General features: G+C 44.3%; 1 protein-coding gene across 6 annotated transcripts in view; it reads left to right on the top strand.

The window, feature by feature from the left end:
• The window catches only part of RBMS1 (RNA binding motif single stranded interacting protein 1), a 470,972-nt gene that overhangs the window by 335,427 nt on the left and 113,471 nt on the right, over nucleotides 1-22,074 (top strand). For all 6 annotated transcript variants that reach the window (XM_068245657.1, XM_068245659.1, XM_068245658.1 and 3 more), the window contains exon 2: nucleotides 259-431. In XM_068245657.1, coding sequence (XP_068101758.1) covers nucleotides 259-431 — 173 coding nt within the window. The remainder of the gene's footprint in view (nucleotides 1-258; nucleotides 432-22,074) is intronic.

Genomic DNA, 22,074 nt, shown 5'->3' with positions numbered 1-22,074 from the left:
GTTGCAGCCACTAAGGGCGCTCACTAGGCCACCCTGGAGCACTAGCGACTTTTGCCCAAGGACTCCTTACTGAATAGGTACTCTGGCTTCTGCCAGGAATCGAACCTTGGTCTCCTACATCACAGATGACATTTTATAAAATGTATAGTTTATTGGAAGGCAGAATAGAATGAGTGTTGCAAGCTGCTGTGCATGATATACAGCAGTCGTAAAAGACGTTAATATTTATTGGTTTATTTCTTTCTTTTGATGTTTCAGCAACCTATCGTGCCTGCTCACCCCATGGCGCCTCCAAGCCCCAGCACAACCAACAACAACAGCAGTAGCAGCAGTAGCAGTTCTGGCTGGGATCAGTTAAGCAAAACGAACCTGTATATCCGAGGACTCCTTCCAAACACCACGGACCAGGACCTAGTCAAGCTGTGCCAACCGTGAGTATGACCGCTTTACCATTTAGACTTTTAATGGAGCTTTGCGGTAATGATTAACATTCTTACAGTGTTGCCGGTGGCATATTTGTAACCATGTTGCACAGTAGGAAGCTTAAACTGCTACAAGGAACAAAGCCATGTGGCTTTACCTATTGGCCGAGTCAAAGAAAAATGCTGTTACGTTTTCCCTGTGCAATTCTTTAGAAGGACCGCTCTGGTGAAGTACACTAAATTTGTACAGTTGCACACATTATGGCCCCAATTTAATAACCCGCAGTTAATTTGCTGACCGTTTAGTGTGCATTGAGTAATTATCCTGACCCGCATTGCCTAAGTAATGCAAGCACGGGTCACAATAACTACTCAACGTGTGCTACCCCATCAGTAGCGTAGTACTAGTGTTTTTTGCGATTTCTTGCCAAAGTCATGTTCGCATCAAAAATGCCATTTTTGATTTTGTGAAAATTTTTGCAAAAATGTGTATGGAAAATCAACATTTTACTGCAAAAGCGTGACAAAAGATTTTTTACAACAAAAAACCAATATTTTTACGGCGCTAATTTGTGAAAAGCAAGAAAAACCGCAAATTATTTTCGGTGACTTTTTTGCTCAAAATTAAGTTGAACATTTTATGCGAAAACAAATGCAAAAAAACAATGTGGGCATTTTAGCTCATCACTGGTAGTAATTGTGGAAATGCTGTATGCCACATGCTTAGGGCAATCTTAACGCAAGTTAGTGAATCGGGATTTAAATACTTTCGATTCCTTCGTGTATATGGATATTTTGTTTACGGTTAGGTTTTCACCATCAGATCTTGCATGTATATACCGCACTGGACATGAAAAAAACCCACTGACATGAAGTTACAATAGATATAAATATATGATTGTTAACTTGAAAACAAAGTTTAATTGAAATGAGCAATGTAACAATCTTTACGGCCGCGCTACAAAGGAAGTACTGAAGCTGGGCAGAATTCAACGCAGGTGCATTGGCCCTTGTGACGATCGTTCTCGGCCGATGTCTGTACACACTATAGTTTTGTAACGATTGTCGGTTTATACGATCCGTCAGGTTGGATATTTCCATCTTCCCGATGTCGTTCTTTTGTCGTTCGTGTTAAGGATCGTTGGGTAAAGCTTTTTTTTTTTTCCCCGATTGTCAGCGGAACGATCGTTAATTAGCTGTTTCAAAAGACCATAGTCGCCAGTGTGTACGCAGCATTAATGTAACTCTTTATTATTAAATACTTCCCGTATACTGGTGAGCTGAAGAACGTCTTATTTACAAGCCACCCTAAAACAACGTTTTTCCCTCTTAAAAGGAGGATTTGTCAGGGGTGCAAAGAAACAAGTGTGAGAGTGCAAAATGCTAAATAATAATCTATTGTACAACATTCACATAGCATGTGCAGCCATGATTAACTAAGCTAATTCTGTCTGTAGAATGTGTTTCCTAATGCTCTTCATGGTGTATAGATGTACTTTAAATCACTAGTATAAGTATTGAATCCTTTTTATCTGTACTAATAAGTCTTCTTCACAGTGTGTTAATTGCATTATGTCACAACTGGTAATACCAGCGCTGCGTAATATGTTGGCGCTTTATAAATACAATAACATATCATAGCATCATAATAGGATGAAATGCTATTCCTATGGGACTTTCACGCTGATTGCGATGCGGTGGGTTCCGTCTGGGTAACGCAAAGCATATAATGGGCTTGATGTGTTAACCAGGGTGCTAAGTAGGTTGGCACCGTTTCTAAAATCAGATCGCGTGCAAAGTCCCGCGCAGCAAATCTTTGCGCGCGTTAAGTCTGCTGCGCGCGAAACATCACGTAGATGTGAATGGGCACTTCGCGCACACCGCGCTGTGCGTGCACAAAGTTTTGCGCGCGTGTCTTTGCTCGCGATCTGAGTTTAACACGCCCAAACTGAGTTTAGGCGTGATAATGGCCTTTTTAGAAGCGTGCTAACAGTTAGCACTGCTTACTGAATCAAGCCCAATGTGTTTACAGTTTCAGTGAGGCAAACGTTCATTGTACTGTGTGGTCACAGCACAAAGGTACCGCGCAATGCAACTTTTCGGATATGTTGCACTTGTGAAAGGAGCAATTAAGTTATATTTAGACTCAATCAGGTGACCGTAATCTGATTTTGTCTTTTATCCATCCAGTATGCTGTATCAAACCAATCCCAATAGTTTGATAGGATCCCCCCAATTCACTTCCAAAAATAATAAAGATATTTCCTATACTTACCACTATCTGTTCAAGCAGACTGTCATGCTTACCTCTCAGTTTTCAGGAGTTTAGCCTGGCTGATTGTCAGGCTAGTTTCACCACCCACTACAATCCTCTTTGCTGTATTGCAAGGTCCTCTATAAGTGCGACAGTTACCATACAGCCATTTTGGCCTTCCCTTTAAGAGCAAGGGTGGCAGTTGCAGCCATGGCCCTTTCTTATAGTATATTATTATTAAGTATTTTTATAGGGCTGACCTCTTCTGCAGTTTAAATGACAAAGCAATATGCTCTATATTGTAACTTAAACTGTCCCTCAGAGGGCCTCACAATCTAATCCCTACCCTAGTCGTAAGTCTATGTATGTATTGTGTAGTGTATGTATCATAGTCTAGGGTAATTAACTTAACTGTATATTTTTGGGATGTGGGAGGAAACCGGATTGTCCAGAAGAAACCCACACAGACACGGGGAGAACATACAAACTGTGCAGATAGTGCCCTGGCTGGTACTCGCCCCAGCGGTGCAAGGCAATATTGCTAACCACTACACCACTGTGCTGCCCTATAGTGTGAGGGAGGATTTGTGGTATCATGATCCCCTCCCATAATGCACTGCAGGCTGCTGCACAGCCACTGGAATAAGCCCTGGCGATTCTGCGGTCCTGAGCTGTGGGGGGTGAAATGGTGTCCTGAAGGGGCCTCTCCCAGCAACCATACTGACAGCTCTGTGAGGTAAAACCTGCATAACAGTAATAGCGTTTTTTTTTTGTTTTGTTCTTTCTTTTTACTCTGTTTTACCACTTCTGCTGGATTTGACTTGTGACAGGTTTGCTTTAAGCCTGCTTTTGTTATCTCGGAAGATTTGTCGCTGTTCTATAAATTCCTGACACTCAGTGGAAACTGATTCAGTCAGTATGACTGCAGCTAATTGGAAACAGATAAAGCACAGAGCAGCCCAGTTCTTATGCTAATATGCATCGATTGTCCGTAAGACGTTATCAGGAAGTTCTGATGAGTCATATGAAGAATTCTGCGAGGTGGCTTTGTGCATTTTCTCTGAACTGGATATAGAGTTTTATTTGGCCATATTCCATAACAGTCAGTATTTTCCTGGCCTACGTCACTATATAAGATTAGATGTGAGTCACCTCTTTTTTTTCCTATTTCTGGTTCGGTCAGCATGGTAGGAAGGAGAGACGTACAGTGACATTACTGATTCATGCCTTGGTTATGCTACTTTCCAAGGTTTCACCTCAACATCACCCACTGAATTTCACATCTCCTGATCATCGTGGGAAGGCTTAGGTGACGCCTCCATGTTTCTATCCCTCTTATGACATTTGCAGGGGAGACTTGGAGCAAAAATAGCGCACTTGCCCAGTGCTACCAATCAGGCATTGTCAGCTGCGAAATGAAATAAAGAATTCTGATTGGTGGCTCTGGATAACTCCTCCACATTTACCCAAGTTGCCTGTCTTGACCAGTCAGCCCTCATTGGGAAAGTTTTTGAAGGGAACTCGAGGTGAGAGGTATATATAAGCTGCCATATTTATTTCCTTGTAAGCAATGCCAGTTGCCTGGCAGCCCTGTTAATCTTCTGGCATAAGTATTGTCTGAGTCAAAACCCTGGAAAAAGCATATGGCTAATCCAGTAAAACCAGAGTACCTGATCTGCTGTATGCTTGTTCCACGGTCTATGGCTAAAAGTATTAGACCCAGGATCAGGAGCACTGCCAGGCAACTGTTATTGTTTAAAAGGAAGTAAATATGGCAGCCTCCATATCACTCTCACCTTGGGTTTCCTTTAAAGAGTAACTGTCAGGCTGCAGAAGCTAATTTAAACCTCTATTCTCCTGTGTTAAACAGTTTAGACGGAAGCCAAAAATCGCAATAGTGAAGATAAAAATCTCTCTTTCATTTGATGTGTGCTTATCAGCAAAGCTGTTAGACCCAAGCTCTTAAGAGGACGCAAGCCGCATACCATACTGCAAAGCATTCTGGGGCCCTCCCCTCGGCTGCTAAGGAGAAGTTACATGATCAAGTTTCAGCAGCTTGTAACTCAGTCCAGCGCACAGCACTGATGAATCTCCGGGCAGAGTACACTGCAGGAGTCCGCTATTGTTCCTAGCCACGTGGCTAATTAATATTCACTGCACACTAGTGTTATTCAGTACGAGCTTTTCTGTGATCAGGAAGCAGGGAGGACATGACGACACATTTGGCTTCATAGGAGACAGACGAACATGGAACCTGCCATGAGCTGTCAGGAGCATCAATCTCTGCATATACTATATACAAACGTGGACAGTGAAATGCATATGTAATGTAAGTACAGCCAATCTTTAGCTACTGATATATGTGTTTATTTTCTCTGAGACCTTATACCTAACAGCTCCTCTTTAAACTCCAATGTTTTATTTGCTGCAGCAGCACAGCCTCACTGTCTGCATGTCACTCAGAAATGACAGACTTCATTTCTTGTTTGTGGGGTCCTTTGGATCCGTTCAGTTGAACATTTAAATGGACCTAATGGACACCCCAAATTTAAAATGTGGTGTTTCTACATATATTTTATTAATTTTAGCTCCAACATCTTCCATGGCGCTGTACATAGTACAAAACTGTGCGATCAGGTCATCCAGCAATACAAATTCCAACAATATTGATGAGTGGGTTGGGACATTACCAATACTGGTACCAGTGTTCATATGACTATTACAGCAGAATAAGAAACACTAGGTGGAGGTCCCTTGCAAGCTTACAATCTGGAGGGTAGTGGTTTGGAGACATTAGGGGGTAGCTGATGAGGCAGCGAGTTTCCAATACTGCCTATAGCAAATAGGCTTGTATGAACAAGTGTGTTCTGAGAGCACGTTTTTAAGGCCTCATTCACAGTGTCCGCTTCTCTACGCTTTTTACACACATCAATGTTACAAATTGGTGCATGTTGCTGAAAGTGAAGGTATCCAGGCTGGAAGCATGACGGATAGGCTGGGGGAGAGTGTTCTAAAGCAGAGATGATGCTTGTGAGAAGTCCTGGATGCAGGAGTGAGAGGAGGTTATCAAGCTAGAGGACAAAAGGGTCTCCTGTGAGGAGTGTAGGTTTTTGGTGGGATGTGGAGATTAATGAGTAAATGTAAGGAGGTAACCACCTATGTAGAGCTTTGTATAATAGGGTTATGAATTTAAACTGGGTCCTAACTGGGTAATAGATAGCCAATGGAGAGATTGGCAGAAAAGGGTCTGCGTCATAGGAGTGGGCAGAGAGGTGGAGCAGGCGGGCAACATAGTTCAGTAGAGACTGGAGAGGTGCCAGCCTGATTTATGGTTATACAGTCATGTGATGGTGGCTGGAGTTGTAATCCTCAATTTGCCTTCAAGGTGATCATGTATGTGATAGATTCTGCCAATGGCGTGTTGGTAAGCACAGCCGGCCTACCGCCATCACACTTAAAGAGACACTGAAGTGAAAAAAAATGATGATGAATTGGTTGTGTAGTACAGCTAAGAAATAAAGCATTAGGGGCAGAGGCATAAGTCTAATATGGTTTCCAGTACAGGAAGAGTTAAGAAACTCCAGTTGTTATCTATGCAAATAGCCATTGAGCTCTGCAACTTTGAATGTCCTAGAGAGCTCTGACTTCTGATTAGGTTATCTCAGCTATATTGTGTTTTTCTTTTACATAAAACAGTTCAGGACAGGTCAAAAGTTCACTGCCTGTTCTGCAAAAACTTTTAGAATGCTGATTAATGTGTAAACTGCAAGTATTAGAGAATGATGGAATGTTATAAAAAAAAAAAAAAAAAAAAAAAAAAGCTGTGTAACTGAAAATAAAAATGAGAATATTTTTTTTGCTACCAAAGTTCTAGTAATTACCCCTACTACACAACCAATTCATGATATATTTTTTTTTTCTACTTCAGTGTCTCTTTAAGCTGTGTACACATGTGCAGTGGTTCTCAGCAGAAGTCGCTCAGGATCGCCTTGGGTGTGAGAGTCTAGCATATATATATTTATTATAGTGTGGGCCCCCGTCCTCTCTCGATGAACCAGTGGCTGATCCGCTGGGGCATATGAACTCAGCCGAGGGCATTGTTCCTTCTCTCTCCCTGACGCATTGTGTGCCACTCCGTCAACCTTCCTCCATAGCAACATGCTACTAATGCATCTCTACAGAATTTTGCATAATCTACCGAGGTATTGGGTCCCCAACCCGCTGGGTGACGTTCTTTGTATGCAACTCAACCCATAGGTACTGTGAAGCCATATTTTCTGGAACTGGGCCTACTGATCCTGTCTAAGCCAATCATGGCCGCTGGTGTGCCGACAACACTATATATGTAATTCCTCCATTCACCAGCAGGCGGATTGCCGGGATATGTAAAGATGACGCTCTGCTGTTATGGCCCATACTCACGGGCTACAATTGTCGCCGCAACCACGTGGCACGCGCGTGTTGCGGCGACAGGTCGCCCGTGAGTATGGTGCGCACGCCCTGAACCGTCGCTCGTTGCTGCTGTCGCCAGGCGATTGGAGCGGTCAATCGCCTGGCGACAGTTGTCACCGCAACTGTCGCTAGCCCGCGTGGGTATGCGGACTAGCGACAGCAACCTGCAGTTCAGTGCACTGTGTTTCCGGCGGGGGGGGGGGGGGGGGGGGGGGGGGAGGACGTCAGCGACAGCTTCCGTCGCATGCCTAATCCCTCTTCCGCAGTGTGTATGCGGAGGGACCTGGCGACGGGCTGTCGCCGAACTGTTGACCGCCAGCTACATTTGTAGCTGGTGTGTATGGGCCATTAGAATCCATCTTGGCGGGTCAGCTTATCACCCGAGAGCGATTGTTCATTCTAATAACTATCGATCTTTCATGTCTGTGGATAACTTCATACAAGGTTAACTGTTCATTTGTTGCCTCAACCTGTCAGAATCCTGGTTATCCTTCAGGGGGCATCTAATCTCTCCAGGCACCTTTTATCTGAGATGTTTGATGCTTCTCAATGAGGGCCGTTGTGTTGTTCAGAGACAGCGGTGCTTTGTTGTGTGCATTGTTGAATACAGTTTCCTGCTAACAGCTGCTTTGTCCTGACTGTCTGTGTGATCTGTAGCTAAAGGAGATCACAGAACTGAAACTGTGAAAATCACTGATGCTTTCCTTTATTTGACTTCTCATTGTTTCACTTCCCATTTTACAAATCCCAAGTTCATAAAGTGCGTTTTTCTCACCTGTCCCTAGAGCTATGATTACTTAGGAAATGGCGGATAGCCGGGCGGTGGTGCTGGCCTAGGCTGGGCTTCATTCATTGTCTGGTTTTTAAGGAGCTTTTTGGCATTGGTCCTAAAGGAAATTCCATTTTCCTCTTCCAATGGTTCTTCACCTAGAACTGTATTACGCCAGCATTTGTTATTTTAAACTTATATTACCCAAAGGACCCAGTTTAAATTTGCATGCACGGTAGAACTATTTGCATCTTACTTACCATCCCTATTTGACATCATCCTCTGGATGTAGCTGACCATTAAAAGGAACCCTGAGGTGATAAAACTATGGAAGCTGCCATATTTATTTCCTTTTAAACAATACCAGTTGCCTGGCAGTCCTGTTGATCTTTCTGGACAGCAGGGTCTAAATCACAAGCATGCAGCTAATCTTGTCATATTTGTCATAGACATTTGATCTGCATGCTTCTTCAGGGTCTAAGGCTAAAAGTATTAGAGGCAGAGGATCAGCAGGCCAGCCAGGGAATATGCATTATTTAAAAGGAAAGAAACAGGTCAGCCTCCAATCCCTCTCCCCTCAGGTTCCCTTTAACCTCCCTAGTACCACACACTGCTCTGTCCCCGTAAAGGGAACCAGAGGTAAGAGGGATATGAAAGCATGCAGCTAATCTTGTCAGATTTGTCAAAAATGTCAAAACGCCTAATCTGCTTCTAATACTTTAACCATAGACCCTGAATAAGCATACAGCAGAGGATCAGCAGGGTAGAGACAGGCAACTGGTATTCGTTAAAAGGAAATAAGTATGGCAACCTTCATATCTCTCACGCATCAGGTTCCCTTTAAATTTTAAATGATGCGTGAGAGATATGAAGGTTGCCATACTTATTTCCTGCTGATCCTCTGCGCCGGGCCTGTAACAGGAAGTGACACCACGTCACTTCCTGGTGGCCATCGTTGCTGGGCAACGCTCAGCGCCGCTTCACAGCGGCTCTCCGCGCAATACAGCAGGGGGGGACGGAACTACTGGAGCAGCACTATCCGGAGCAGAGCAGGTACAGGCGGCGCCACGGGAAAAAACGCGGCTTTGACGATCTCAGGATCGTCATGCCGCTGATCACGATTTCAGTTTAAAAACCGAAAATCGTTGAGGCCTTTAGTTTTTTATGTACATCAGCATTTACCCTTTGTTCTAAAAGATTTACACCATACAATCTACTTACACAAAAATAATCATAGCAGAACAGCATTCAGTTAAAGCGGACCTGAACTCAGAACTTCCTATCTGCTCTAAAAGATCCGCAACAGCATAATGACCTCTAAAGAAAAACATTTTTGTTACAGCTAATACAAATCCTGCAATACGTTTGCAGTGTGTCTACTTCCTGGTTTCATAAGCAGACATATTGTTAACGTCCTGTGCTTTCATATTAGCTTATCTGCCTTGATGACAGGGCAGGGATCATATTACAAGTTGTGATTAGACACAGATGAGGGGGCATTAGACAGGCTTAAAGGGGAACTGAAGAGAGAGGTATATGGAGGCTGTTTCCTTTTAGACAATACCAGTTGCCTGGCAGCCCTGCTGATCATCTGCCTCTAATACTATTAGCCATAGCCCCTGAACAAGCATGCAGCAGATCAGGTGTTTCAGTGGTTCAGACTTATAAGTCTGATCTGACAAGACTAGCTGCATGCTTGTTTCTGGTTTTAATCAGATACTACTGCAGAGAAATAGACCAGCAGGGCTGCCAGGCAACTGGTATTGATTAAAAGGAAATAAACAGGACAGCCTCCATATACCTCTCTCTTCAGTTCCCCTTTAAAGCGGACCCAAACCAAACTTTTTTTTTTAATTCAAAATATTTAGTTGCACCACTCTGACACATACAAAGATAAATAAACACTCCTTCAAGCCTATGTGCATTTCAGTGCATGCTTTTCACCCTCCTCTTTGCATAACTAGGGTTATACAGGTGGCAGCCATTAGCAATTCCTCCTTTGCTGGACACCATCTACTCCACCAGTTTGCTGGGTTATTTGCCGGCAATATGAAAGTAAGGGAGGGGTTTCTCCAATAAATGTAAAATATTTTATATTTGTCATCATGCAGCTGAAAAAACGATGCTATTTATTATTATAATTTAGAATAATAGATTTTATTTCTGAAATCTTGTGTTTTTAGTTTGGGTCCACTTTAACTCTCTAAATACTTTGAGGATTCATTTCTCTGTTTTTCCTTCTGTCTTGTGGAAGAGTTCAGTTTCACTTTAAAGTCAGCAATAAGCTCAGCCGTATCTAAGTTTTTCAGAAGTTTTTGTGGGAGTGGCTTACTCTGCCCGTCATACTAACAGGCAAGCTAATCCAATCAGTCTCTCAGCCTGCAACCAAGGCCAGAAACATGGATTCATTCCCGACACAGCCAGTTTTGTTTTGGCGGCTGCATTGGGAGCAGTAGAGTTTAGCAGAGGCCAATGTCTTCTGACTCCGGCTTTGCCCTGATAAGGCATAAATCGTGAACGTTGTTAGAAGATGAGAAAGTTCTCTACGTTTTGGTTGGAGTTCTTTTTTTTTTTTTTTTTTTTTTTTTTTTATTACTGAACATAATTAAAATTCTGCTAGCTTTTTCTTTTCCTCCTACACCCAGGGAATGGGCATTCAGGGATTCCGATCCATAATGAATTCCGCTTTTATAGCACTTGCTGCGGGAAATCGGCTTTCTCTGCCGGGAAACAAAAGTTACCCTGGAAGATCGCTCTCCGGGCTTCATAATTACGCGGGTTACAATGCGGCGAGCGTCTTAATGCTTTTGCCATATTTGCTCAGTCAGGCAGGGTTTCTGCAGAGGAAGCCGGAGGAGAGTTTATTAAAAAGTCGGGCCAGTGTTGGTGACCTGACACTGAACGCGAGTCGTTTAGTACTTGTCTGATCTGGTGTTATTGCAAAGCTCCCCTATTCATTGCCTGTTTGCTCAGCTGAATAAAAAGCCAGCTCTGACCCGCACACCCCACCCTCCCTCACCACAATCCCGCTATACTTTATTGTGCTTTTGTTCAGGCTAAAACCGCTTGTCAATCTTCTGCTCTGGTATAGACCGGCCGCTCTTCAGGTATAGTCTTCAGCATTCATCAAAGTCTTAGAGGAACTGTAGTGAAAATAACAATGGATAACATTGCTTATTTTTTACAATTTTCATTTATAGATTATTTGGTCAGTGTTTGCCAATTGTATAACTTTCCTGAACCTGATTTACGTTCTGAAATTTATCACTGATGGTGGCATCTTTAGTTCTGCCATCTGATCTGTACGGAATGTTAGTTTACTAAGATTTCTATACACAGGGAGCTATTGCTAGCTTGGCAGTTGGAAAAAGACATTGGCCTCAATTCACTAAGCTTATCTCCTGTCTTTAATAACGTTTCTAGAGTGATTACCATGGTGATAAGGCATGTAGTATTCAGGAAACCTTTTACCTCAGGCAAACCTAAAGTTAACTTCTGTCTTTAACTCTTCAATCCTTAAAATAACTCCAGAGTTAAAGACAGGCTGTTCATTAACTGCGAGTGAATGAAGAGATAAGATAACTCTCTCACTGTGTGGTGGTAAGTTTTCTCTTGCCTTATTATCTCCAGCATGATCTTAGTGAATTGAGGCCATTATTTCCCACAATGCAACAAGTTTCACAGACCGCGATGGTTAATATAGAACAAGGAGGTAGCACACTAATGAATAAAGCAGCCAAGGGTTTGTCCAGGGCCCAGTCCTGAAGCCCACAGAGGGTAGAGTGACAGAGGTTGTCTGTATCATACATAGGCACTCATACAAGCCAATGAGTTATTTGAAACTCCGTGGAATGGTCCAGAGGTGACATAAAATGGCCCACACTCCTTCCCTACAATCCAGGGTCTGGCGGCTGGGCTTCCTGAATACTAAAGCCCAATCTACACGATACGATTCTTTGTGCGATTTGATTATGATTCTATTCACGATCTGATTAAATTCCGTCCGAAATCGATCGTTCCCGTCGACCCATCCATGCGGAAGATTTTTCTCGTCGCCGGTGGGTCGGGAGTGCGTCCTTGGCGGCGTTCGAATGCCCGACGACCGACGCAATACAGCGGTAATACATTACCTGCTCCAGCCGGCGCGAGTCCCCTGATCTTCTTCTCCGCTTCGGGCTCCAGAGCTACACAGAACTTCCTGTCCCAGCAGGAAGTTTAAACAGTAGAGCGCCCTCTACTGTTTAAACCTCCCCTGGACAGGAAGTTCAGTAGCCGGAGCGGAGAAGACAGCGGACCAGGGGACTCGCGCCGGCCAGAGCAGGTAATGTATGCAGGGGGGGCGGGGCGGCAGCTCCACAGATTGTGATCGGTTTCAGGCTGAAATCTATTCACAATCTGTTTGCAGTAAAGGTGGCCGTACAATCCCTCTCTGATCAGAGAGGGATCTATCTGTTGGTCGAATCTGATGGCAAATCGACCAGTGTATGGCCACCTTAAGAAGCAGTTCACATTTCAGGCATTTTTAGAAAAGGCTGATGATGATTTTACCATTTTGCTAGTTCTGCTTTTGCTGGTGGTGCTGTTAGATTTGGAGTTGTATTTTCAGTGTTGTTGTTCTGCTTATCTCTAGCAGAAGTACAGATGTCGCAGGAGAGCGTTTCAGGCCCATTACTTTGCTCTAGCTTATGTTTTGCATGATGCTGCCTTATAGCTGCAGTGGGTAGGAGATAGACGTTTTAATTGGATTAAAATAGGACAGCTGCTGGTTGAAAGTAAAGTAATACAATTAGAGATATAATTACCCCTGCAGACCATCAGGCTTGTTGCAGGATGGAACATTGAATCTTCATAATGCAACAAAAGTCTTGCCTGGTTATTGGATTTCACTATATTCCAGGCAGAGGTCTCTCTCTGCGGTAATGTTCGCTGTCTAAGTCCATGTCTGCTCCACACTGAGACATCTGAATAATACATTGGATTTAAGCGAGCTGCGCCGTATACATCATAATGTACACGTGTTGCAGGAATTATAGCTCAATGGCAGATGAAATATGGAGGAGGTTGCTGTAATATTCATGTCCGAGTTATGATCTGCGTCCTGGAAGTGCGCTGCACAGGGAAGGCGGCGGGGTGGAAGCGAACAATTACTTCATATGGGCACAAGCTGTGCCGGGAGTAATAATTGGGGCTTTGCGTCCTAATGGGCAGGTATTGATCATATTGGCAGATCGGAGAGTAGGGCTCTGGCTGGATAGTGTAATAGCTCTGCCTCTGACACAGGGTTCGAATCTTGGCTCTTCCTGTTCAGTAAGCTTGCACTTATTCATTAGGAGTCCTTGGGCAAGACTTCCTAAAACAAGTGCTACTGCCTACTACCGCTCCCCTAGAGGCTGCAGCTCTGACTCTTTCAGTCCACTAGGAGAAAAGCATGATATAAATGTTCTGCCCCTCGTCTTTGTGACTCTGGAGGTTGTCTCTTTGGGCTATATTTCCCACTGAGAAACTGCAATCGTGCTTCTTTTTCCACTGAAGCAATTGTACCGCAAATCCGACGTGTTCGTTACTAGCGAAAAATCGTTTGAGCGATCAGATATTCTGATCGGATTGGTTGTAAATAATCTCTGTTGATAGGCACAATCGATTATGAACGATATATAAACAATCGTCCGATTGAATTTTCGTCTAAGTAAAATTTGGATTTTCTTGTTGGTTGTGATAGATAGGAAGCAAAGATTGGTTCGTTGATGTAGTGAACAATTTCACTTCCGATCAGAATTTCAGAATTTTTTCGCTAGAAATCGTATCGTTAGTGGCCACCTTCAGTCCCTAAGGAAACAGTTTATGGATTTTCTTTTAAACATCTGCTTGGTAACTGGGGTGGGGTCTTTGGAATGGATTGATTATATTTTTTTTTTCTTTTTAATTTTCATTCATGAGCTTTATTATGAATGTACATGGCCCCTGAATGGGGTCATGTCCATTCATTACACGTACTGTGATTGGTACGGGAAAGCCGTGCTTCCCTAACCTGCCGCTTCAAGACTGGATGCGGATACGTGTTCAGATAGACTTTAGCTGCGCGTATCTGGACGAGAATACTCCTCCAGATAGGCTGAACTGGTTAAACAGAACTCTGGGTGAAAGCAAAAATCCTGCTTCAGAAAGTATTCATTAATCTAATGTAAAATATATATGTAATAGTGTTGCCATTCCAGGAGCTAAAAAGTTGTCTGTCTCACTCATAGTTGTTTCCAACCAATGTCTCTGTTGTATTTCTGAAAGAAAAGCTGCGGCATGTCCATTGAGCAGAGCCGAGTTGTTTTTGCTCATGAGATCTTTGTGGGAGGAGGGCATGAGGCGGAGCCACTTTGATGAGGGTGGAGTGAATCCTCTCCTTCTCCAGAAGAGGATGTACTTTAGTTGCACACAACCTTGTGAATGATGACACTTTCTACCAGCACAGTGCTGACTGTAAATGATCTGCTCTGTCAGCCTTGGGTTCTTGACACATAGCGTAATGACTGGAAATGTGGAGGGGGAGGAGAGTGAAATGACTGCAAGGCTCTCATGGGAACTCTCCATTCATGTCAGTGTGCCAGCATGCACAAGTGCGTTCTAGGCTGTCACCAGCATGTAGTATCTGGGCCTGGCAAAAGATGTTAACATTTCCATAAACTATACGCAATCGTGGAAAACCACTGAAATTGCTTATTGAATATAGATACCACATGTTTAAGGATACACAAGGTAACATGATGAGATAGACATGTGTATGTACGGTTCCAAGCACACAACTAACTCTGCGATGTTCCTTTTTTCTCTGCCTGAAAGAGTTAAAAAAATCTGCATCAGGACCGGACTATGGGATTCCCTGACACTTGTGCAAAAAATGCTGCAATTACGTTCGAATTGCTATGGCAAGCGATGTGGATGGCTGCTGCATTATCCCCTATGGCAGAGTTTCCCCGCACAATTTGCCTGCAGGGAAACTGCGGATTTGGCCCAATTTTCACACTAGGAGAAACTGTCCCTTACAGCCACAAAACACTTTCCTGGCAGAAATTTGCTTCTGAGAGCAGGAAAGTGATAAAAAGGTTTAATAGTTCATAGATTTTAGCTCTGGCATCCTTCAATGCGTGTGTCATTGAGCATAGACAATAAAACAGTCAAAGCTTAAAAAGTTGCTTTAAAGGGAAGGTTCAGGGAGGGGATTAAAAAAATAAAAATAAATTTCCACTTACCTGGGGCTTCCTCCAGCCCGTGGCAGGCAGGAGGTGCCCTTGCCGCCGCTCCGCAGGCTCCCGGTGGTCTCCGGTGCCCAACCCGACCTGGCCAGGCCGGCTGCCAGGTCGGGCTCTTCTGCGCTCCATTTCCTGGCACTTCTGCGTCCCACGCCGGCGCGCTGACGTCATCGGACGTCCGCCGGGCTGTACTGCGCAGGCGCAGTAGTTCTGCACATGCGCAGTACAGCCCGGCGGACGTCCGATGACGTCAGCGCGCCGGCGTGGGACGCAGAAGTGCCAGGAAATAGAGCGCAGAAGAGCCCGACCTGGCAGCCGGCCTGGTCGGGTCGGGCACCGGAGACCACCGGGAGCCTGCGGAGCGGCAGCGAGGGCACCTCCTGCCTGCCATGGGCTGGAGGAAGCCCCAGGTAAGTGGAAATTTATTTTTATTTTTTTAATCTTCTCCCTGAACCGTCCCTTTAAAAACAAAATAAAACAAAGTGAGATGTCTTAAGTCATTTTTAGGAGGAGAATAGATACAATTGTTTATCTCATAAGTTTATTTTCACCCTGTTTTCTCTTGTTTTTCCTTTAACCGCCTTGCTGGTTATCCCGCTAGCTCTTTGCTAACTGCGTGCATATTTCGATCGCCGCTACCCGCCCCCCCCCCCCCCCTTCCAGACCCCTTGCGCAGCCTGGCCAATCAGTGCCAGGCAGCGCTGAGGGGTGGATCGGGATTTCCTCTGACGTCCCGACGGCCATGGCGGAAGCCCAGCAGGAAATCCCATTCAAAACGGGATTTCCTGCTTTCAGAGAGCGCCGGCGGCGATCAGTTTAGGTAGGGGGATGCCGCTTGTCGCTAGGCTAGCTACATGAATTTAATTCTTTTTTTTTTTTAAAGTGCTGCGCCGCCCCCTTGCCGACACAATTGGAAGGGCAAGGGGGTTAAAGAGAAAACCTAACCAAATATTGAACTTCATCCCAATCAGTAGCTGATACCCCCCCCCCTCCATGAGGAATACGCTTTTCGCAAACTGATCATCAGGGGGCTCTGTATGGCTTATATTGTGGTGAACCCGCTCCCCACAGTGTGATGTCGGGACCATGGTTCTGACATCACACTGTGGGGGCCTTTTTGGATTGTGGGAAATAACTGTTTACAATGTCAAAAAAAAGCAAGCAGCATCCCCTTCTACTGACATCACCTGCCAGCAGTAAAAATGTCACCATGTGATAAATGTCAGAGAGAAAATCAGGGAGAGCAAAGATTTTACATTGGGCAAACACTGACTAAATAATTTATACAGAATTGTTGTAAAACATTTTTTTATTACATTATTTTTACTGGAGTTCCTGGTAACCCCGAGTCAGGCTCGGGATGGAAATCCGCAGCTCTGAGCAGTAATCCCGAGTTGGATCCATCAGAGGTGTGGAATGTGCAGGGCTGCTGCAGATCTATCAAGCTGTATGATTTTTAGGGTCTGAAAGCTTGTGAAAAAATTGCACCGCTTTTGGAAAAAGAATCTGGAAATAATCATACCGCCAGGGAGGTTAAAGCACAAAAAGCTTTGCCTTTGGGTAAGTGCATACGAACACACTGAGAGGACTCTGATATTCTCTTACATGTTGTAAGTCATAACTGAAAAACCCCCATGGGGGGAACTCTTTGGAAATCTCTGACATTTGTTTTGTACTCAATAAAAACTTTTGAAACTAAAATGTACCCGAAGAAGGAATCCTACAGAGGCTTCCCACACCATCCTCCAGACCACCATTGCCGCTCGTGGATCCCTGAAAGAAATTCCACAAGAGATTGACTGCTTTCATATCCAGGCCGCACTGCTACTGCGCAGATGTGCCTGTGCTCATGTGAGTCGCGCTCATGCATAAACCGCTGAACGGCCTGGATCTTCCAGATCCAGGGCGTGCAGCGATTCAAGGCTTTCTTCTTCTAAAGGCCCATACACACGTCGGATTTTTCCAAACGACAGTCTGCACACACGCCCGATTTGGCGTGCGGACGACTGAACGACGGGACGTTCAAACGACCCGGCGTTCAGAAAAATCCGACGTGTGTATGGGCCTTTAGGTTCACTTTAAGTGGGGAATTAATTGAGCTTCTTTACGAACCTTCACCCCACCCACTGGAAGTTCATGCTTACATAGTTATGCTCTACTTTAAGGTGGCCATCAATATCTTATTTTGTATTTTATTTTTTTTAATATAAGATTTTGATCTGATTAGACTTTAGTTTTTTTTTTGTTTTTTTTTAAATTGAAAAAAGATTTGTTTCTGTTTCTTCTGTATTTGATCATTTTGTTTGAATAAACCGGAAAATTGATTTTTATCATTTTTATTTTTTTTTTCTCGAAGATGTAGACTTTCCCTTTAACGCCACATAATTAGAAAGCCAGTAATTGGAACGTCATTGGCTGCAGCCAGCTCATCCCATCAGTGGCATTGTTTGCTTTAATTTACTGCCTCCTCTCTTCTGTCTGGCATCGAGGGAGCTGGCATGACTAAATATTGTTGGGATTAGAGATCCTAAATTACCAGCGTGATATTCAGTGACATTTTGTGATGTTTCTTTGGGGACAATTAATTCTGTTGTATCTGCCGGAACGGCTCTGTACACAAGCTGCCCCCACAAGCTCCGCTACTTTGATGGCAAGCTGAGCACCCCGACTATCTCTCCCCGTCTCCGGTTATTTCTTGTCCTCATCTATTATTTACAACTCTGTGTCTTTAGTGGACGATCAAGAGCTTTTGTTGCATTATTTAAAGTGAAAAATATTGATTTTATTATGAGAAGAACCCATTTGTTTAAAACCCTGAAAGAGGGAGAAAAATCTATTATCTAACGGTGCCTCTTTGGTGACTGTGCTGGGAAATTAATATACCTCTAATTTATGAATTTGTTCCCAGGGAAGGGAGGAGGGGACATGATGTTCATTTTCTCCACTAATTTTCTTGGCATGATATATCGTAGAGAAGCTGTTGGAGCTTTAGGGCCAGTTCACACGGCCATTGTGGGTTGTTTTGCGCCATCTTAGTCGCTAGTCGATGAAATGCTGCCCATTCAAGTGAATGGCAGCGCTTATTCTGTACTTTAATCATTGCGCGAACGCTGCGTTCTTTTCTCGATGTTCTCCCGACGTTTCAGCCAATTTCGGAAGCAACATGCAGCTTCCAAGGTCGCTTAACCACCGTGACTCTAACACCCTACGTGGGAGAAAAAAAGCTGATCGCTGTAGAAAGCCATCAAATGCTTTTCTGGAAAAGCAGTTGACCGAGACCCACGCCAGATAGTCGGCCGTGTGAACCGGCCCTTAGATATGTTCTTTTGTCAACCTTTAAGAGGACCTAAATTCATCCAGTGGTGTTTCAACCGCTTTTCCCCCAAAGTCATTTAGCAATCCGCCCCACTGAACCACTAATCTGTAAATGACAAAGGTGTTTGTTCTTAACCAGCTGTCATAAGGCACTTACATTCGCCACACCTCTTGTTCCCATCCCATTCACAGTACACAGTGCTTGGCTATAGCCAAGCATCCTGTGTGTACAACATTACTCATTCCCTGCAATGTCATTCTAATATTTGTAATTACATTCACTGAAAACTTGTATACGGGGGTTAATAGTGAACAAAGCACTATTTTAAGCCCCCAGGGCATCTCAATAGCACATTTAATTTGCATGCCAACAATGTGGCTCATTAATAAAAAAATATATATATATTTAAAAGTTTATCAGAGGCCTTTATTATGCTATTTCCTCCTACTTTTGTGGCCTGCTGGACCACTGAAGTTTCAGGCAGATAAGGACTGATGTCATTATTTTATTATGCACATTTGCACAGAGCAAGCAATAAGCTTTCATCAGTGGGTTGGGTAGATTGGACACTGTACTTTAGAGTTTACAGAAGTCACAGATGCTATCTTCACACCTTCACCTGGATATTTAATGGGCAGCTAGAAGGGGAGGGGGGTGAACATAGCGGCTCCTATAGCTTTTAGAAACCAGGACAAAAAAGGTGGTGCTTGGTTCCCTTTAAGCTTTGCAAGCCTACAAGGGGCGTGTCTGGAACCAAGCGTAGGTCCTTATCAGCCCTTCAAAAATGCAGGAATGTGGAGTCGGAGTCGAAGCAATTTTTGGTACCTGGAGTCCGAGTCAGGAAAAAATGCTCCGACTCCTAAAGAATTTAAACTGTAATTAAAATAGACAATATGATAAAATGTTCTATTTCTCAGATAATAGTCATCATAAATTATTTATATATACAAAAATGAAATAAACCAATAAAAAAATTGTTACTTGTGCTGCAGTCCCCGTATTTTTAAAGTCAGATATACATATCTGATGGTGACTGTATATATGATGTGTACACAGGAATCTTTTGTATATACTTAATAACCTCTATGCTGTAAGAATAAAGCCTGATGTGTAATCGTCACTAATAGAGATGGTCAATGAGATGCAAATCTGCATTGATGCTGATTTACGCACTCTCTTTGCTCATGAAATCAAATAATTTGATATGTTTTTATAATTTGGTTTGGTGGCTACGAATTAAAGGGTATCTGAGGCAGATGAAAAGAAAAGTTTTATACATACCTGGGGCTTCCTCCAGCCCCCTTCAGGCTAATCAGTCGCTCGCTGTCCACCACCTGGATTTTCTGCTATGAGTCCCAGTAATTCAGCCAGTCAGTGCAGTCCGTCCACGTGCCGCTTCCACAGCCAGGAGCGTTCTGCACCTGCACTATAGTGCTGCGCAGGTGTAGTACGCTCCCGGCGGCGGAGTGTGTGCATGCGCACTACGCCCGACTGGCTCAAGTACCTGGACTCGTAGCAGAAGATCCAGGTGGCAGAGGAGGACAGCGAGAGACTGATTAACCTGAAGGGGGCTGGAGGAAGCCCCAGGTATGTATACAACTTTAATTTCATCTGTCTCAGGTTTACTTTGTTACACAGTAGTACTATACTCTACATATGCACTCTCCAGAGCTGCAGGGAATCCACTGAGAATGTTGTGCACATTGAACATAGAGATGTCCTCTATCACCCATAAACCTGGAATCCCCTCATTCTCCTGCAGAGTACCTGCACATCACTCTTAGGCCCCGTTCACACTTGCGGTTTTGTCAAAACCGCACCGGATGTCCGGACCGCACCGTATCCGGACCGGACCTGATCCGTACGGTTCCTATCCGGATCCGGTCCGGATCCGGTCCGTTTGCATCCGGTTTCCGTGCGGTGTGAACACGGTTGCGGTCCGGATCCGGTTTCTTAAGGAGATAACAACCTGTAAATACCTGGGGTCTGGGAGGTCAGCAGAAGGGTCTGGGGTCATTGTTGGAGACAGGTGGACGTGTGGAGACCATCCGTGGATACAGAGACTGCAGTTGGGACCATGGATCCAGGCATTTTTCGTATACCTGGGAATTCTCTGTTGTTCGCCTCCTCGTTATCAGACTTATATCAGACATGTTGCTGCCTAGAGCTCCAGCATGAAATCGCTGCTGCTCCACTCTGTGAACTCCATGTGGTCCCCATCCAAAATGCATAGGAAGTGGGGTAGAACGTCCGGTTTTTGTAGCCAGTGTGTTGTGCGCTCTCCGGTTCTCATTACTTTGTATTGGCCGGATGGTGCAGTCCGGCTCCGCCCCGGATACGGCTGCCGGAGGAGCCGGACCAAAAAATAGCGCATGTTGGAACGGACGCCGGAGTCCGGATCCGGTCCGGATCCGGTCCGGCTCCGGTCCGGCAGAACGGACGCATGTGAACGGACGCATAGGCTTTCATTGCTATTGCCGTGCGTCCGTTCCGTCCGTTCTGCAAGCGGTCCGGCTCCGGCACGGCGATTCCGGACGGCCACCGCTAATGTGAACCGGGCCTTACATGTGCCCACAGTTACATTGCCTAGGGCCTGATAGATGTTCTTTGTTCCTGTCTGTATCTTCTACAAGTACTCTTACCAAGGACTAGTTTTAGTCTATGACTAAATATATTAGAGGCAGAAGATCAGCCAAATAGCTAGGTAACTGGAATAAATATGGCAGCCTCCATGTCCCTCTCACTTCAGTTGTCTTTTAAAATTTTTAAAAAGTGTTGGCAGTTGAGATGCATTTTATATTACATACTTTCAATCAGCAAGATTGTAATATGCAAATTAGAGGAGTCGGAGTCGATGGAATCCTAAACTGAGGAGTTTGAGTCGGTGGATTTTTGTACCAACTCCACAGCCCTGAAAAAACAATCAGTCTCCAGGCTCATGGGAATCTACTATTTAAACAGTTCCAGCTCTGCTTTTCTGCTCTTTTTGTAATACAGTCCACAGCTGGATATGAAAGGTGAAATAATATTTTCTAGCGGAGGTCAGCTTTCATCTGTCGGTTTGTGTCTGGGCTAGTTCGCCAAAGAGTCAAAGTCCGTCCCACCAATGTTTTCTGGTTTCAGAGGCCGCTCTGTCGTTGCAAAACACGGTCTAATAATCCTCATTTTCTATCTTGCTTTGCCTTTGGCTCCAGCACTTGAGTAAACAGTTCATTGGTACCCAGGTTGGATGTTCACCTTGAAATGCAGCACAGGCAACATACCTGAGTCTGTGTTATTGGAGGAGGCTCCTCTGTAGGAAGCTGGATTACTTTATGTACATATCTTGCAAGGCAATGGCAGGCTTCTAATAAATTACATTTTCCCCTGGATGATTCACAGCCCAGGCTGCAACCCTGCTGCCAGGGAGTCGGGGAACAGAAATAACCCAGGGCTCAAGATCTCTAATTAGGCTAATCTGATCTAACAAAGAAACAGGAGTCTATATTAAAAACAGAAAAGGCTGTTTTGTGTGAAGATAAAGAGTTAAGCTGGTCATACGCTTACAGTGGACCTGAACTCTTGTACAGGACAGAAGGAAAACCTAGGGAAATGCACCCTGTATGTATTTAGAGAGTTAA

This window comes from Hyperolius riggenbachi, chromosome 7, assembly GCF_040937935.1.
Source record: "Hyperolius riggenbachi isolate aHypRig1 chromosome 7, aHypRig1.pri, whole genome shotgun sequence".
Taxonomy (NCBI): domain Eukaryota; kingdom Metazoa; phylum Chordata; class Amphibia; order Anura; family Hyperoliidae; genus Hyperolius; species Hyperolius riggenbachi.
Note: the sequence above shows the minus strand (reverse complement) of the source record. Positions and strands in the feature narration are given on the sequence as shown.